A 19,039-nucleotide genomic window follows, 5' to 3' on the forward strand; every position below is an offset into this window, starting at 1 on the left:
AATTCCCCATTCGTTCTGCCTGGATGAAATGCAACGCCAAGATGACAAGCTGAATGTGTCTTATCCATAACTGGGAAGTTGTTCCTCTTTGCTTAATATCATCCACTGTGTTGACAATTCATTTTTCAGCTTTTCAATCACTTTATCTTTTTCCAAATTGCTGAAAGATGCACTGTTTCCACTCAATTCAGAAATACTGTCTTTAATATGTTGCTTCTCCTCCTCCATGACTGCCATTTCAACCAGTATTATGATGGAAAGAGCACACATAACTGCAGAGTGAGCCTGAATTACCCTTCTGTGTGCACAACCAGAAAGTATATGGGGAACAGAAGCTGCAGCATAAACAGTCTCCAAAAGTAGAGAGCCCACTATCTCCCATTTAGAATCCCATTGCTCCTAGAAAAGACATTATCAAGTGAAAGCCTCCTAATCGAATAACCACATTAGTGAACAAGCTCATTCCCTCCATTAGCCTCCACTGCAATTACATCTTTAGCTTCCATGCAGACTGGTTGATCAAAAGTCACGATACATGTTCACTGTGTGGTCTTCTTACTCTCTGTGATGGCATAAGTTAAAGCAGTTAAAATAGCACTACAATCTGTGGGTGGGTTGACAACGAATGGAAGCACTAATACATTATTTGATTGCGTGTAAGGTTTTCTAGTTGTGCCACACAAGAATAGAAAGCTGTAAAAACTTTCCCATCATCCAACTAAAATTGTGACTGGTAGGAACTGTTGCTTTAGTGAAAGATTGTTCTGAGCAGACATTTTGCAGAAAAATTTCTTCAATTTCAACTCTATTCTGCCTTCGGAATGTTAGCACATTAATTTTTTGGGGACTTGCTCTTTCAGTAGAGCTCGGCATGACAGAGTGTTTCATTGCTTCCTAATGTTCTATCGCTCTCCCAGGAGTCACACACCCGTAGCATGGAATGTACCTCTGCCCGTCATTGTTGCAATATTGAGGTCAGCATTATCAAAAATGAACTGTGAGAATGAATAATTTAAAATATTTGGTTTCCAGAACTGAAAGGCACAAGCCTCAAATAAAGCCACAGTGCTATATGAAGAGCAGAAACCCATATCCAAGACATATTCAATGAGGTTTTTAGATCCCACTTTACGAAACAAGTACACTGCAAGATCAAATGGCAGTGGGGAGATAAATGAATGAGGCCTGGTAGCTGACTCAATTGCTGTACCATTTTTTTTAAGGGGGACTGTTCACTGCCTTCCTTTTTGAACAAAACCACACCCTTCAGAAATCCGTGTAAAGTATCAGGAACCATAACATCAGCATTCTCTGTCACTTCATTGATATCAGGATAATCGGCAATATTGTAATGAGTCATTCTTATATCTTCACAGATGGTAGCTGCTGCTGCTTCTACTATTCTCTTTCTCTTGTCTTTTTCATTAACAGCTCATTCATTGTACCACCAATTCAAAAGTTTGCGGCCACTGCCACAAAAACATACAATTGGGGGATTTTTTTGACATTGTGGCAAACAAGACCCCATCACTAAAGTGTTCAGTCAATTTGTTTTTCAGAGTTTTTATAGTCATTGTTTCTCCTTCTGGGAGACATTCATTCATTAATTTTCTGCAACAAATTGAGCAGTGAAAACTGAAATTCCTCTGAACTACATATAAATTTGCATAATTCTTAAAAAGTGACATCAAAGTTGGTGTCTTGAGGATGGCCTCTATTTTGAACAGGAAGCGGGGAGGGGGTTTCAACACTGATTTAGCATAGCAGTCTTGATGATAACGGGCTTCTGTAGCTACTAAACATAAAACACTGTTAATGCATTCAGTAACCTTTCTACTGAAATCATCATTGTGTTTCTCTGCTTTCTCAAGCAGCATATGTTTCACAGTTAAAAAGCAAACTTCAAACACTCCACGGCATTTGTGGAGTGATTTTTTGTTTCTGCTTCTATGTTACATTTTTCAGGACATACAAAACAGTCTTTTTTGAAATTGAATGGATAAGAGGTAGAGGATCTCGAACTTTTTATCATCTACTTGTGCTACATTCTGATTAATTAGTTTCCTTATATTACATTACTTAATATATTCATGTCAACATACCTTACGCATTTCAATCAATCCAGCATTCAGTAGAAGATTATGAGCCCCATCCTTCCGTTTCTTGCCTACACATTTCACAGTTTCCAAGCCCTTCGTAACTACTGACGTCTCTCCTTCCACAACAGATTTACCACAAATAAAACAGGTAGTAGGGCCCAGCATTATTCTTTTCTCAGTCCAGACAAAATAAGTGAGACTAAGAACCAGCCTAGATAACACTGCAAACTGATAAATGCTGTCACAAAAAAACAGAACTCTCTGGTACCACTCTGACAGTTCACAACTGAACTGGACACTGGGTAGAGAGAAACCGCAGCAACAATAGTAGTAGGGGACCGCTGAGTGAATGGAATGGGAATTTTCATTGTTGGCATGTACGCCTGATTTCAACAATACTGATCACAAAAGAAATATCATCAAGTGTAAAATATAAGCTACAAAATATTTCTATACACTTAATTAAATTTTTCATTTAAATGATTTGCTAAGTAACAAAAACTGCAAACTATTACGTTAACAGAATTCTATTCCAATTCTTATACCTCAAATACCGTTCGTATAAATGAAAAGATGCGCAGGATCTTTTTCATGTACAATTTTGCGAGGAATATATTTACTAATAAGAGTTCTGTTCTAAAAATGAGCCTTTTTGCATATAAATTTAAAATATTGTACAAACTGACTTTTGGAGGGGATAAAAGGGGGACGCATCCCCCCTATGAAGGGGAACTTTTCTGTTTCTTATTACTACAACCCATAGTGGTATTTTCCTGAAGTTTCAAAACTTTAAACATTGTTCCCCCCATCTGCTCATTTTCTTACTAATTTGCCTGGGGTACACGACTTAATGTTTCTTTCACCTCTAACAATAACAAAAACGCCAAGGCAAAATCCACCGTGTTTTGGAATACATGTTGAAATGTAGGTCCTTCTCTAACTGGCAGTTTAAGTCAGTTCAGAGGTGGAAGGTAGTCAAGGGCACACCACCATGCAGTAAGGCACTGCAGTGTTGAAACCAACCTTCAAGTTGAGCTAAGATTCACTTGCCTTACAGCAAAACAAATGCAATGTAAAAATACTTATAGACGGATGGTCTTAGCATTTAAAATACTGAGACAGCCCAATTCAACTATCTCTGCACCAGCAAGTACTTCCACCTTCCTCCTCCTATCATGCACACTTACTCTATGTAAAGTAGCTAAGGTTGAAAATGCAGCCAACAAAGACTCAACCTGCAGCCCCTTCCTCAGATTGCTAACACTATCAAATATGAGTGTCTTCTTGATATAAGTACACAATTTGTTCATGTTTGTAGAGCTACAAAATAGCAAACCCAGCAAGAAATCAGTGGTTTCTATGACTAATGTCAACAGCCTTTCAATCTAAAGTCTTCTAAAATGTTTATGGAGTGCTGCTGAATGTCCAAAGTCATTCAAAAACATTTTAGGATTAACTCCAAGTAAGTTTTCTGTTAGAATATGGACTAGTTTTTCAACACAACATGTGTCCAAGCAGTTACACAGAATTAGATATTAAAAATTACACAAGAGATGCTGGTTTTGGGTACATAAGATTTCATAATACTGCAACACACCATCAGCTTTTTTATCGAGGAAGTGAAAAGTGATGATTGGAAGACTTTTTTTTGCCTTTCTACGCCAACTACAATTATTGCAGCAATGTCTTGCCCACAATTTAACAATAAGCAGGTTACCTGCACTGCTGTTCAAGGCAGGCTTTCAACAACCTACTGACATAAAGAAGCCAAAAAAGCTGTTGTTATGATGATGATGATGACTGGTTTCTGGGGTGTTCAACTGCGCAGTTATCAGCACCCGTACAAATTCCCAACCTTTGCTCAGTCCCATCTCGCCACTTTTATGAATGATGGTGAAATGATGAGGACAACACAAACACCCAGTTATCTTGAGGCAGGTGAAAATCCCTGACCCCACCGGGAATCGAACCCATGACACCATGCTCAGGAAGTGAGTACGCGACCGCGAGACCACGCGACCGCAAGACCATGAGCTGCGGACAACTGTCAAAGAAATCAGATCGCAAATTTCAAATAATGTTATATCGTAAAAATAAAATTTCATTTTGAATATGATTTAGGAGTTGAAGCTAACATGAAATTGCAGTGATTATTTGCAAAAAACTAAAGTGGAATTGATGATTTCTCAATTTTTGCTGAAGACAATTGCAATTTGAAAGCATTGAAAAATAATTTAAAAGCAACAAAAAGCACATCTGTTTAATAAATGACAAAGAACTGGAGCAATAAATGTCATTGTGTTTCGAATTTATCTATTATTCGTAATGTTTTTTATTCACAGATGAAAAATAAATGTTTTTATTCATGTAAGTAAATATTGTTTCGAATAAATATTTTCATTTGTTATTCTTGGACAACAAATAATAATTTTTAATCTATATTCATCATTTGAACAAATGCTGCCCAACTCTGGTGGCAAGCAAAGGGCATTGCACATGCGCACACTGCAGATTCATTGTCTACATGCAACTGAGTGTGAGCATGCGATCTGTGTTGCTTTGGACATTTGTGACCACAGATCAAGAGTTTACCTGCTAATGTTACTAGACAAGGAAGCATCGGTCATCTTCCTCAACTTCTGCCAACATTCACAGTCTGTTCTCGCTCTCTCTGGCACACTGCAGATGTGTGCAGGCCATGCAAATAAGCCATGCACTGCAGAGCTCTAGTGAGGACATCTATCCAAATTCCTCCAGAATCTCAACATCATCTCTCCCATATGCTTCATCTGGTCCTCCTCAGCCAGACAAGCTACCTTCCTTGAAGTCTACCTCTACTTCACAGATAGCCATATCAGTACATGCATCCACATCAAACCTACCAGCCACCAAAAGTACCCCACTTTGACAGCCGCCACCCATTTCATACAAAGATGTCCCCTCCATAAAGCCTAGCCAACCATGGCCATTGCATCTATGGAGACAAGCAATCCCTCTCCAAATATACCAAGGGTATACTGAAGCCATCACAGAAAGAAATTACCCTCCCCGCCTTTCCCAAAAACATATCTCCCATGCCTTGTCTCCCCAGTCAGTTACTGTCCCTATAGACCCACCGAATGGCCACAAAGGAGTAGCTTACTACCACCGAGGACTGGAGCAATTGAATCATATTCTCTGACATGATTTCAACTACTCCTCAATGCGTCCTGAAATGAGAAATACCCTGTAACCTTCCTCCCACCCCCTTCCCACAGTGATATCCTGCTGTCTACCTAACAATATGCAGTATCCTTGTTCAGCCCTATTCCACTCCTCCTCTCAGACCATTGTTCATATTTTAGTAACAGTAGTCCTTTCCTCTTCTCTGCTTTGTTCCTCGCCCCTTTTGGTTCTACAGCACAGCTTCCCAATGCTACGCCTAATAGCCCACCATCTTGTTCCTGCCATGACCATGCTCTCTCCCATAGGCAGCAATACAGTATCTTTCACCATCTTTACCCTGCTATTCCTACCCCTCCTCACCTCACGCCACTACTGATCCCCACTACCCACACTAGCCAAGATAGTGAATACTTGAGTCACAGTCAGGCCTTAGTGCCCAAAGATGACAGTGGCCATGTGAGTGGGTGTGTTTTGTCTGCATCTGATGGAGGAGTTAAATCTGATAGCTGATAATATCAAGCAGCCTTTTTTCAATGTACCTTTCTGCCAACTGATGCCTCCTCTGTGGGGAAATGTAGATAAAGCACTCATAGAGATGAAAGTTAACTGAACCTTGTGGATACAAAGCAGCATCAGGCTCTCACACAATTCTCATTGGGTTTTACGTGGAGCATTTAGCATCTTTCTTACCCACATTTAGCGAAAGTCTCTGTTATAGTAAATAATTATGAGTGAGTAAGAGTAGTACAGATCACTAAATGGTGAGAAAAATGAGAAATCCAATGCACAATACTGTAGCTTTATACCTATAGGTTTTCACTGAAGAACACAGAGACATCCTAGACTCAGGTATTTCAATATTCCTTGAAAACACAAACCCCATTTCAAAAATAAGTGTCAAGCTGTGATGCACAACTCAGTTTGAGACACACCAGTTCAGTAAAACGGTGTTTGCTTTCTTCACACACCACATCTTGCAAATCACTAACATAAGCAAATTGAAACATTTCACTCTCCTGAAGTTATGAGCTGTTCAACATTGTTGATTGACAAAGATATGACCACAAAAATCTTTCAACTATTAGAATGGTGCAAAGAATTCTTAAGTATCAGAATTTAGTTCCTTGTCTTCAGTACTGATGGTGATTTCACAATCCTGTCTATAGTGGTCTGAAAGAAGGGACTGCAATAGTTAAGAGACCAGATGCTGTTGGGCTGTAACTGACGGATTTGATTAACCAATGCGAAATTATCGAAGATGTAATGTGTATCACAGATTACATTCATTCATGACAAACATCGTGATGTGAAAGATCATCTGCATAACTGCTACACACACACACACACACACACACACACACACACACAAAATATCTGCCTATAATTAAATGATGTCGCTTTACCTGTGTGTAGCTGACTATTTTAATTGTGTAATTCTTATATAGTGTACAAGTTGTAAACAACAAACAGCTTTTAACTGCAAATAAAGCCGCTGTTGTTGTTGTTTACTAGACATTTTACCTCCATAAGTACCCCCAGTCACTCAAAAAGATTTTTCTGTCAATTATCCCTTCTGTCACATCTATCTATGATTTGTAATGTTCTGAGTACTCGTAAAATGGTAGGCTCCTTTATAATAGCTGTGTAAGTTGATTCAAAGATCGAGGCAGGCAAGGGCCTATCACCTTCGATAGACCAAGCCCAATAAAGCACTGTGGCATTCAAACCGACCTTTGTCTTGATAACAGTTTACCTTTTTTTAGTAAGTTATAAAAGAGTTATACAGCTATGTATTTCACTCCTTTCCATACTGTATTTAGATTCACTCAAGGCTAATACAAATCATTTTCCTTCTAGGATGGTGTTTCGCAGTCCTGGTACGTCCGGGGAGGGAGGGGGGGGGGGGGGGGCAGCAGCTTGAAATAACACTTTAAGATGTCTAAATTTAAGGCCCCCCCCCCCCACAGTCAAAGTAATGGAACCTTTCTCTCTCTCTCTCTCTCTCTCTAATAAGGATCAAACTATATGTTAGTCTTGCTGGATTGCTGATTGCTCACAAATTTCAAAAGTGAATGTGTTATGTATTGTGAAACAGAAGTTAATATTTCCAACTGCTAACAGAACTGAAATGGAAAACAGGAATTATAGATGTGCAAAGGAAATTTGTCTACCACAATGTACATATATGACACACACCACGAAATTATTAATGAATACAACATCTCCTCCAACAGGCCTATATAGATAGCAAAAAGTTCCTGTAGATGCATATTTTTCCAGTCCACAATATGCAGAAACATTTGTGTCTAAATTTTTCTTTGTTCCCCTGTATTCCCTACAAATATTGTGTGTTCATTTTTCATGTGAATGCTTTTAATGTACCCCTATTGTCAAGTATGACTTGCATTTTCTAGTTCTGCATGTGGATCACACACAGAGAAAAAAAGAAAAATTGCAACACACACACACACAACCTGGAAGTACCATCACTGGCACTGGCAATAATATGCTGGAAAGTCTCCTGTACCTTATGTGTGGTCGAGTGGGTTTGTGGACACAGCCTGTGCAAAAATGATGCACTACTGCTGACCTCATCACATTCTTCCAGTTGTTCAGAGTTGAAAGTAGTAACACAGCCTCCAGAGGACTGTAAAGGAGTAATGCATGTAATTAAAATATAAATACCTGTGCAAGATTACTACAAAACTCAATCTTTAAAATAGTGTGTCTTCTCCTATAAACATTCCCAACAACTAACCTCAGTCTCGGAGCATAGATGTGCAAGACGTTCATGTATTTCTGCAACAAGAGCTGGGTCCATTATTTGTTCACCCTCATCACACCCTTTCAACAAGCAACTCCACATCAGTCCTGTCTCTTCTTTATTAAGTGTAAGTTCCAACCTGGAGTAGAGAACAGTTCAAAGTAATTAAACTGCGAAGAACACAAGTTAGGGGCTCAAAAAAAGATAACAAAAGGGTACTCACAATATACAGTATGTCCCAGTCTTTTAGCTCAAAATTTATAGACAGTAGAAGATTTAGCTAATCTATGAAGGACCACATACAGAACACTTGTGCGACTATTCTTGAGTACTGCTTGAGTTTTTGGGATCCCACCATGAAGCAATTCAGGGGAGAGCTACTAATTTTTTTACCAACAGGTTGAAAGAAACTATGAGCATCACGGGAATGCTGTATGACCTCAAATGAGAATCCCTGAACAGCTGAATGTGTTTGTTCCACAAAACACTACTGAGGAATTATAGAAATGACATCACATAGAGGCTAGAGCTACTGTTTAATAAATGCTTTATTGTGTAGCCAGTTGCGGTCAAAGGCCATCACCCAGGATAGATTTTTGTTAACAGCGAGAGGTACATATATGCATAAAAAAGCCACAATGTCAAAACAGAATATTTATAAAAAAACAATGTGAAAAATCTGCTTCTGCATGACTAGATATTATTTGCAAATATAACATTTTTGACACTGTGCCTTGTGTTTTTTTTTATTTACATAGATAACTCTTGCTCTTAGCAAAAATCTGATCAAAATGGCTCACACAATAAAATATACATTACACTGGAGCTTGAGTTGTTACCTGATGACATTTCTTCAATTTATCAAGACCGTGGAACACAGCAACAAGAAACTATTGAGAAACTTAAGAGAGACAGCTTTTGCTACAGACTGCTGAATGAACATCCTACTGCCAACGTACATATTGCATAAGACTGCAAAGCCAGTAACGTATAGACAGTCTTTTTTTTCTCACGCCGTTTGCTATTTAAACAGGATAGGGAATGACTAGCAGGGGAACAACAGACCCTCCACCTTGTGCCGTATGGTGGCTTGTGTGGTATGTACGTAGATGAAGATGTTCAGTATTTTCAGACAAGGAACCACTGGTCAGAAATAACTATTTCATATTGTATGAGGTCTTTAATAAACAAAGCATGTGGGGCACATATTTGTTAAATGCTTATATGGTTTTGTATTATTGGTGGTGGTGGTGGTGGTGGTGGTGGTGGTGGTGGTGGCACTACCTCGAAAAACAACACACAATGTTTTGCTGTGTTCACAGCAGATTTTTTTCCAATGGGGTTACATGAAGTCATTGGCATTTGAAATTACAGAGGAACTAGTTTATGTGGTCCTAGTTACCTGTTACATAATACAACAGACATTATGGGTATTTGTGAGTGTATCACGTGCATTGAGACTGAAGTTGCTTTTGTGCAGTGTAAGTTGTTTCTGTTAACAAAAAGCCTCAATATTCATTTTTGGCACACTTCCTGATAGCAAATAACTCAGATTTTGATACTCTACCATCTGACTGATGGTGATCTGGTGGGCAAATCAAAATGGCAGTGCTGTATCAGCTGGGTGGCAGCGGCAGTGGTGTATCAGCTTGGTGGCACCAACAGTAGATATCACACGAGACTTTTGAATACAGCAGGCAGTAATGGAGACTACCAGTGACTGGACTGGCAGCTCGACATATGCAGCTTCAGCCTCTTGACAGCATGGAGATGGCGCATGGCTTCGTAGTAATTAACATAAACTTTAGTAGTTGTTTTAGGGGATTACTCTTGCAATTTTAAGAATTTTAAATTTTGTGTCTTGTAAATAACTGCTGTTGTGAATCACGCAAAAATGGTTCAGTCAATGCAAGGGTAGTGATGAGACTGTCACCCAAGGAAATAACAATAACAATAATAATTGGAAGAAGAAGAAGAAGAAGAGTAATATGAATGAGTTGATTAAATAACTTATGTTAAAGTATGCAAGATGAGTTCAGTTAGTGAAAATGTAAGTAAGATCACTATCCTGGAAAATGTTGCTAATAATGAGGATAATATTAATGAGTTAAATAGCAGTGAGAATGGTAACTTATTTCACCAAGTTTCTGTCAAAGTGCAGAGTATGATGATACTGTTTTAGAAAATAAGTGGTATTTTGTTAATGATAAGGACTTTTTATGAGGTTTTTTTGATAATGTACTGTGCCATTTTGGACTTGCGATTTACGGACTGCTGATATAGAGTAACTAAGACAAGCTGAGTGATGTTAGTGAGAACGCGGATAATGAGACGCAAATGTAGAGAAATGTTGTCAATGTGGATAGTAATGTTAATATATGTGTTAATAACACATATGCTACAATAGGCAAAATTAGTAAATCTCAGAAAGGCCAATGTCAAAGTTAAAGTTAAATGAGTGGGAATCAAAATGTAAATAGCAGTTGAGTAAAACAGTATTGGTAGGCAATAGGAAGAAATGTAATGCTGGTGCATTAACTAGTAGGCAACAGGAAGAAATGTAATGCTAGTGCATTAACACAAGCTGGATATAATTTATTATTAAATGAAATAAAATGATTTGGGAGAGAAGTATCAAATGGAACTGAACAAAATGGGTAAAGAAATATCAAATGGAATCGAACAAATGAGTGAAGGGATTAAACAAATGGGTAAAAATATGTCAAAAGAATTTCACAGCGAGTTGAAACTAATCAGTGAACAAACTAATAAGAAAAATGAACAAATTGATGATAAGAGTTAAAACAATGAACAATTTTATCAGCTGAATGAGATTCTTGATGAGTCAAATAAAGAAATTAAAGCTGAAGTGATACATCACAAATATATTATTGGCTATGAACTTAAATACTGAAAATGACTAAATGGTGAAGAGGGAATGTTAGGAGAGGTCATTTATGATGAAAATAACGAACAGGTCTCTGAGAATGATATCAGAAAAAGAGATTAAGAATTATGATTTAATGTCAGACTTAGGCATCAAAAGTGAAAATATGAGAATAAAATTCGTTAAAGGAGAGACTGAGGTGAAATATGTGAAAGAATATGTTGAAAACGGTAAACAAGAATAATGTTGACACTGAAGTAAATTGTTGTTGTGATGGAACTGGTAACAGAATAATGTCAAAGGCAGGTAACACGAAAAAGCAGAGTGTAAATAAATCAACTTGTGAAAAAAATGTAATACTGTTTGTGTAGTGATAAACCAGAAGAGTGACTTTAAAACTGGCATAGTGTAAGTGTAGCTTTACTTCATAGATGGAAATATTAATTATGTAATTAATTAGCAAACAGGTCACATTGCAGGTTGTGATGAAAATGAAGCATTGTTAAAATTTTTCAGAAAGAATTAGCAAATATTTTCCAAAATCTGTGAAACTCAGAAAAACTATGCCTGCAGTTGAGATAAAAGGAGCATAATCCTTTCAAACGATGGCTTCTGTTCATGCTGTAGTAGCGTGCACATATTAATTAATTAATTAATTGTGTGTTATAGAAGTTACATCAATATTTTGTTAATGTTATGTGACATTGACCACAAATGTCGTAATGTTTTGTACATAGTGTAAAGACCTGAGCATAAGGCACACGCAGCACAAGGGAGAGGCTAATGATCTGATTGGAATTAGAGTGGTGAATCATACTATCTGTGTTATCACTACCTGGTTTCTATGGCAATCAATGACGTATTAGTGACACACAAAACACGAATACACACTGACACTGCTACTGAAATGAATTACGACAATGGAATAGCTCATACTTTGTCTGTCAACAAGCTCAGTCAAAATTTGCTCATTTATTAAGAAATGAAATCATATGCAATACATGTATTTAATTTAGTATATGGATATTATTAATTATTGATGAAACTAACTTTATTGTGAGTTTCGATTCCTGGAAGGTTAAGTTACTGTGTTGTCTAATGTCTCTTTTGTTTAATGTATGCTGCATGTACTTGGTATTTGAGAAGAATGGAAACAGGACTCAACAAAGACCTGAACACTACGACCAGCCGGTGGATTGACCACAACTATGGCTACCCCCAAACAAATGAATGCATTGTGTTGCTGTGTCATGAGTAAATATACTCAAGATGTATAAAATTGTGGTTGTAAAAAATCTACATGACTGTTAAAACACATAGTGAGTATTATTTTAGAATAAAATAAAAAAGAACCACATCACCAAATTTATAATAAGTAATAGATATTAATGGTGTCTAACAATGCATTTGAGCACCTTGGGAAGTAAATAAGAATTGCAATTTTGGAAAAATCAAAAATTTATTATATTACAGAAAACGTATTTTAATGATGTTAAGGTCCAAGGAGGGTTTGAGTTGACCTTTTTTTTTTTTAATTTAAAAAAGGAAAAAACAGAAAATCTTAAACATTTTTGCTTGGGGGATAAGTAGCATTTATGCCACGTATTGACCCACATTTTATTGTACAGAGTAGAAAGGTTTACACTACCATGCATCAGCCAGCAGTTCAGATCGTTAGCACTCCCCAACCCATAATACAACAGATGATCACTGAGTACTGAAGCATATACACTGAGGTGAAAAGAGTCACGGGCTAGCAATATGCACATATACGGACGGCAGTAGTATCGCGTACACGAGGTACAAACAGGCAGTGTGTTGATGGAGCTGTCATTTGTACTCAGGTGATTCATGTGAAAAGGTGTATGAAGTGATTATGGTTGCACACTGGGAAACAAAAGACTCTTAACATGGAATGGTAGTTGGAGCTAGATGCATGGAACATTCCACTTCAGAAATCATTAGGGAATTCAATATTTCCTAACCCACAATGTCAAGAGTGTGCTGAGAATACCAAATTTGAGGCATTACCTCCCACCACAAACACAGTGGCAACAGCCTTCACTCAACGACCGAGAGCAGTAATATTTGCGTAGAGTTGTCAGTACTAACACACAAGAGAAAGAAAGAAAGAAGGAAAGAAAGAGAAAAGAAAAGCAGTTACATGTTAGCCCAATCCAAGGAAGAAAAGGCCTCTAAACACAGGTACTTTGAGAAAGGTTCATAAAATACGCCATAGAGAAACAGAGGTCCTTAACTAGGGGTTAAATGTCCTTTGCCATACGGCTATGAAGGGTAAAAAGTAAAACACGGTCGACAGCCCATGTGTCGTTCACTAAAACAGCCAATAATTCAGACAGTAAAGATAAATTGGAATGTAAGTGCTTAAAAAAAGGGCATTCCATAAGGAAATGGTGAACTGTCAAAGGTTGAAGGCAATGAGCACAAAGTGGTGGGAGAGCACCACTTAACAGATGGTGATGGCTAAAAAGACAGTGCTCAATACACAACCTAGCTAAAATGATCCTCTCATGCAAGAAAGCCAAGAGGAGGTTGTCCAAGTCACTGAGAGAGGTATAATTTTCCAGAGCTTGTTCCCATGAAGGGAGGGTCAGTGGTGATGCCAAAGTAACATCACCTGCTGACAGACGGCAACAGAGAGATCATTAGAGGGAATGTAAGAAATAGCGGGCGAAGGTACTACGACTGCAGCCTTGCAGTAGCATCAGCAGCTACGTTTCCCATCAGACCAGCATGACCAGCAACCCACATAAGCATCACAGTGGCTCCGCCAAGAATGAGTAAGTGACAGCTTTCCTATGGTCCGTTGCACTTAGGGATGAATGGTGTACAGCACACAGAGACTCTGAAGGGCACTGACAGACTCTGAGCAGATGGCATAACTGAAAAGCCTGTGTCTCCGTATGTACTGCGTGGCCTGATACAGGACGAAGAGCTCCACTGTAAATATTGAGCAGTGTCCCAGAAGCCTATACCAAAAAACACCCGACACCAGTCAGTTTGAGAGCCATCAGTGTACACAAAGACACTATTGCGAAGTTCTGTGCAAAGATCATGAAACTGAAGGAGACAGAGCCAACAGTTAAGGTCAAGTTGAACAGGGGCTGCCAGACGAAGCCAAGGTGGCGAATGGTTCACACCCATAGGGAAAGTATCAGGCTGCATGAAGTTAAGCTGCTGTAGCAAGAGCCGAAAGGGAACTCCAGGAGGTAACAGAGAAGAGGGACATGCCCCATACCGGTGATCAAAGGAGTCATCGAAGAAGGAGACATAGGATGCGGTCAGACATGGCAGACAAATGGCATGCAAGCCTGCTGAGGAGGAAGTCACGGCAGTATGACAACAGTAGTTTAGCAGCTTCGGCAAAACAGACTCTCAACCGGGCTAGTGTAAAAGGTGCCAGTGGCAAAGCGGATGACATGATGGTGGACTGTATTGAAACGGCGTAAGATGGACAGACGTGCAATGCATAAATGAAACACCTATAGTCTAGTTTCGAATCAACAAGAGACCAGTACAACGACCTACTCCCAGGTAATACCACTGTGAACACGTTAAGACATTGATGGATCACATACAGTGGGCAGCCAGGTAAGACACGTGGGAGGACCAAGAAAGTTTCCTATGGAGCTTGAGGCCCAAGAATTTCATAGTTTCAATGAAAGGAAGAGCAACAGGCCCAAGACATAAAGACAGTGGAAGAAACCAACTGCACCAGAAATTGATACAATGGTTTTGTCAATGGAAAATTGAAAGCCATTGTCAATGTTCCATGAGTAAAGACAATCAAGACATCACTGAAGACACTGCTCAATGAGACAATTTCATGGAGGACTGCAGTAGATGGTAAAATCGTCAATGAAAAAGGAGCCGGAGATGCTTGGTGGGAGACAGGCAATAAATGGGTTATTGGTGGTAGCAAAGAGGACAGCACTCAGGATGGAACCCTGCGGCACACCATTTTCCTGGATAAAGGTGTCCAACAAGGCAGAGCCCATACGTTCCTTGAAAACCCAGTCTGTTAAAAATTCCTGAAGGAGACCAGGCATGCGTCCACGGAATCTCCAAGTGTAGAGTTTACGGATGATACCAGTTCTCCAGCTGGTGTTGTAAGCTTCCTCTAAATCGAGGAGGGAATAAAAAAAAAAGAAAAGAAAGAAGCTGGTCACAGTTTGGTACTTCTGCAGGAGACCATTCGTAACATGGGTTGACAAAGTGACGAGATTGTCAACTGCAGAACAGTGCGCTTGAAATCCACACTATGCAGTGGTTTGCAATTGCAAGACTCAAGCCACCATACCAGCCGGGAATGAAACATACGTTTCATAACATTGCACTCACAGCTGGTGAGGGAAATGGGGCGATAAGAAGAAGGAAGGTGTTTGTCCTTACTGGGCTTAGGTATGGGTATGACAGTAGCTCTGCACCAGCGTCTGGGAAACATTCCCTCTGCCCAGGTGCGATTGTACTTATGAAGGAGAAAGTGCTTGCCCGCAGGAGAAAGGTTCTGCAACATCTGAATGTGAACATCGTCTGGCCCTGAAGCGGAGGATCGGGATGAAGTGAGAACATGATCTAGCTCCCTCATAGTAAAGGCAGCATTGTAGCACTTATGATTCTGAGATGAGAAGGGTATCACCCTAACCTCTTCCACTCATTTCTGATGGAGTAAGGCAGGGTGATAGTGGGTGGAGCTCAAAATCTCCACAAAATGGTGGCCCAAGATGCTGGAGATAGCAGTAGGGTCCACTATGACATCGTCTGCTACCGTCAGGCTGGCAATTGGAGAGTGGAACTTGATCCCGGAGAGCTACCAGACGTCGTCTCACATGATGGAAGAGGGAGTGGAACTGTTAAAACAACTAATAAATGAAATCCAGCTATCTTTTTTGCTATCCCGAAGAATGTGACGGCACTGTGCATGCAACTGTTTATAACAAATGCAGTTTGCCAACGTAGGACGATAGTTAAAAACACGGAGAGCACATTTCCGCGTGCAAATGGCATCAAGGCACGTCTCAGCCCACCAAGGGACCGGGAGATGGTGCGGTAAAGTGGATGTGCGAGGAATGGGACGTTCTGCGGTGGTAAGGATAATGTTTGTTGGTTGGTTGGTTTGTGGGATTAAAGGGACCAGACTGCGAAGGTCATCAGTCCCTTGTTCCAAAAAATTTAAAACCGCCCAAAGAGAATAAAAAACGAACAGCAGGAAAGACGTCAGATGACACAGGACGAGAAAGACTCCGACAGAGATCAGACAAAACAAATTAAAACACACAGAGGGTGACGGTGGTTGGCCGACCATAGAGAAAAAAAAAAGAGGAAAAGCCAACCACCAAGAACACATTAAAAACTCACTTTAAAATCAGAGGCTAAAAGCCAGAATCAACACTAAAAAACTTAAGCACTCAGATTAAACCATAAAAACCCCCTGCCCGAATAAAACGCAAAACTAAGTCCACCATGGCAGAGTCATCTAGTAAAAGGGCAGGGAGCGTATCAGGCAGCGCAAATGTCTGCCTGAGCACAGTTAAAAGTGGACAAGTTAATAAAATGTGAACCCCCGTCATAACCGCCCCACAGCGACAGAGAGGCGGGTCCTCACGACGCAATAAATAACTGTGAGACAGTCAGGTGTGGCCAATGTGGAGCCGACAAAGAAGAACTGAATCTCTGCGAACGGCTCGCATGGATGACTGCCACACATGTGTCGTCGCCTTGAGAGAACGGAGTTTGTTTGGCGTGGGCAGATTGCGCCATTCAGTGTCCCAAAGCGAGAGAACTGCACTGCGGAAGACTGCCTGCAAATCAGTCTCCGGGAGGCCAACGTCCAGGGTGGGTTCACTGGTGGCCTGTTTGGCCAGGTGGTCAACACGTTCATTGCCCAGGATGCCGACGTGACCGGGGGTCCACACAAAGACCACAGAGCGGCCGCAATGCGCAAGAGTATGCAGGGACTCATGGATAGCCATCACCAGACGAGAACGAGGAAAACACTGGTCGAGAGCTCGTAAACCGCTCAGGGAATCACTACAGGTAACGAAGGACTCACCTGAGCAGGAGCGGATATACTCTAGGGCACGAAAGATGGCAACCAGCTAAGCAGTGTAAACACTGCAGCCATCCGGCAAGGAACGTTGTTCAGAATGGTCCCCTAGAGTTAGCACATACCCGACACGACCAGCAACCATCGAACCGTCAGTGTAGACAATTCCAGAGTCCTGATACGTGGCCAGGATGGAATAAAAGCGGCGGCGGAAGGCTTCAGGAGGGACTGAGTCCTTCGAGCCCTGTGCCAAGTCGAACCAAAGGCAAGGGCGAGGAACACACCACGGGGGTGTACGCAGAGGTGCCCGGAAAGGAGGTGGAACAGGGAAAAACCCAAGCCTGGAGAGAAGCTCTGACGCGTACAGCGATCGGACAACCCGACCGGGGCCGACGGACTGGCAGATGGACGACTGACTGCGGGAACAGGACACGGTAATTTGGATGCCCGGGCAAGCTAAAAACATGGGCAGCATAAGCAGCCAGTAATTATGGCGTAGGAACCGCAGTGGAGGGACACCTGCCTCCACTAGTATGCTGTCCACAGGGCTGGTGCGGAAAGCACCAGTGGCAAGGCGTATCCCGCTGTGGAGAATGGGGTCCGGCACCCGCAACGCAGATGGGGATGCTGAGCCATAAGCCAGGCTCCCAAAATCCAGACGGGACTGGATTAACGCCTGGTAGAGCCGCAACAGGGTAGATCGGTCGGCGCCCCATCGGGCGTGGCTAAAGCATCTCAGAGCGTTTAGATGCCGCCAACACGCCTGTTTAAGCTGCCGGATATGAGGCAGCCAAGTCAACTGGGCATCGAAAACCACCCCTAAAAACCTGCGTGATTCCACCACTGAAAGAAGTTCGCCGGCAAGATAAAGCCGCGACTCCGGGTGGACAGTACGTCGCCGGCAGAAATGCATAACCAGGTCTTGGCAGCCGAAAACTGGAACCAATGAGCTACAGCCCAAGACTGCGCCTTGCAGATTGCGCCCTGTAGCTGACGTTCAGCAGCTGCAATGCCAGTAGAGCTGTAGTAAAGGCAGAAGTCGTCAGCATACAGGGAAGCGGAGACAGAATTTCCCACGGCCACAGCGAGCCCGTTAATGGCTATGAAAAACAGGCAGACACTTAAAACAGAACCCTGTGGCACACCGGTCTCCTGGACGTGGGAGGAACTAGATGAGGCCACGACTTACACGCGGAAGGTACGATACGACAGAAAATTTCTGATAAAGATCGGCAGAGGGCCCCGAAGACCCCATCCATGAAGAGTGGAAAGATGTGATGACGCCATGTCGTATCGTACGCCTTCCGCATGTCGAAAAAGACAGCGACCAGATGCTGACAGCGCGCAAAGGCAGTACGGATGGCCGACTCCAGGCTCACTAGATTGTCGGTGGCAGAGCGGCCTTTACGGAACCCACCCTGAGATGGAGCCACGAAGGCCCCGAGACTCCAGTACCCAATTCAAGCGCCGGCTCACCATTCGTTCGAGAAGCTTGCAAAGAACGTTGGTGAGGCTAATGGGGCGGTAGCTGTCCACCTCCAAAGGGCTCTTGCCCGGTTTCAAAACGGGGATGACAATGCTCTCCCGCCATTGTGACGGAAATTCACCCTCGACCCAGAGACGGTTGTACAGGTCGAGGAGGCGTCGCTTGCAGTCCACTACTGAAAGGTGTTTCAGCATCTGACAGTGGATGCTATCTGGCCCAGGAGCGGTATCAGGGCAAGCGGCAAGGGCACTGTGAAATTCCCACTCACTGAATGGAGCATTGTAGGATTCAGAAGTGTGGGTGCGAAAAGAAAGGCTTTGACGTTCCATCCGCTCTTTAATGGAGCGGAAGGCCTGGGGGTAATTCGCAGAAGCGGAACTCATAGCAAAATGCTCTGCTAAGCGGTTTGCAATGACGCCGGAGTCGGTACAAACTGCTCCATTCAGTGAGAGCGCAGGGACGCCGACAGGGGTCCGATAGCCATAGAGGCGTCGGATCTTGGCCCAGACCTGCGATGGAGAGACATGGAGGCCAATGGTGGACACATACCGCTCCCAGCACTCCTGCTTGC

The 19,039-nt window shown here is 41.6% G+C and overlaps 1 protein-coding gene across 1 annotated transcript in view; it reads right to left on the reverse strand.

Annotated features, from left to right (window-relative positions):
• Positions 1 to 19,039, reverse strand: part of LOC124789932 (nudC domain-containing protein 1) — a 154,731-nt gene that overhangs the window by 58,462 nt on the left and 77,230 nt on the right. The window contains exons 7-8 of the mRNA XM_047257457.1: positions 8,023 to 8,167; positions 7,792 to 7,911 (exon numbers count right to left, since the gene is read on the reverse strand). Of these exons, the coding sequence (XP_047113413.1) occupies positions 7,792 to 7,911; positions 8,023 to 8,167 (265 nt within the window). The remainder of the gene's footprint in view (positions 1 to 7,791; positions 7,912 to 8,022; positions 8,168 to 19,039) is intronic.

This window comes from Schistocerca piceifrons, chromosome 3, assembly GCF_021461385.2.
Source record: "Schistocerca piceifrons isolate TAMUIC-IGC-003096 chromosome 3, iqSchPice1.1, whole genome shotgun sequence".
NCBI lineage: Eukaryota > Metazoa > Arthropoda > Insecta > Orthoptera > Acrididae > Schistocerca > Schistocerca piceifrons.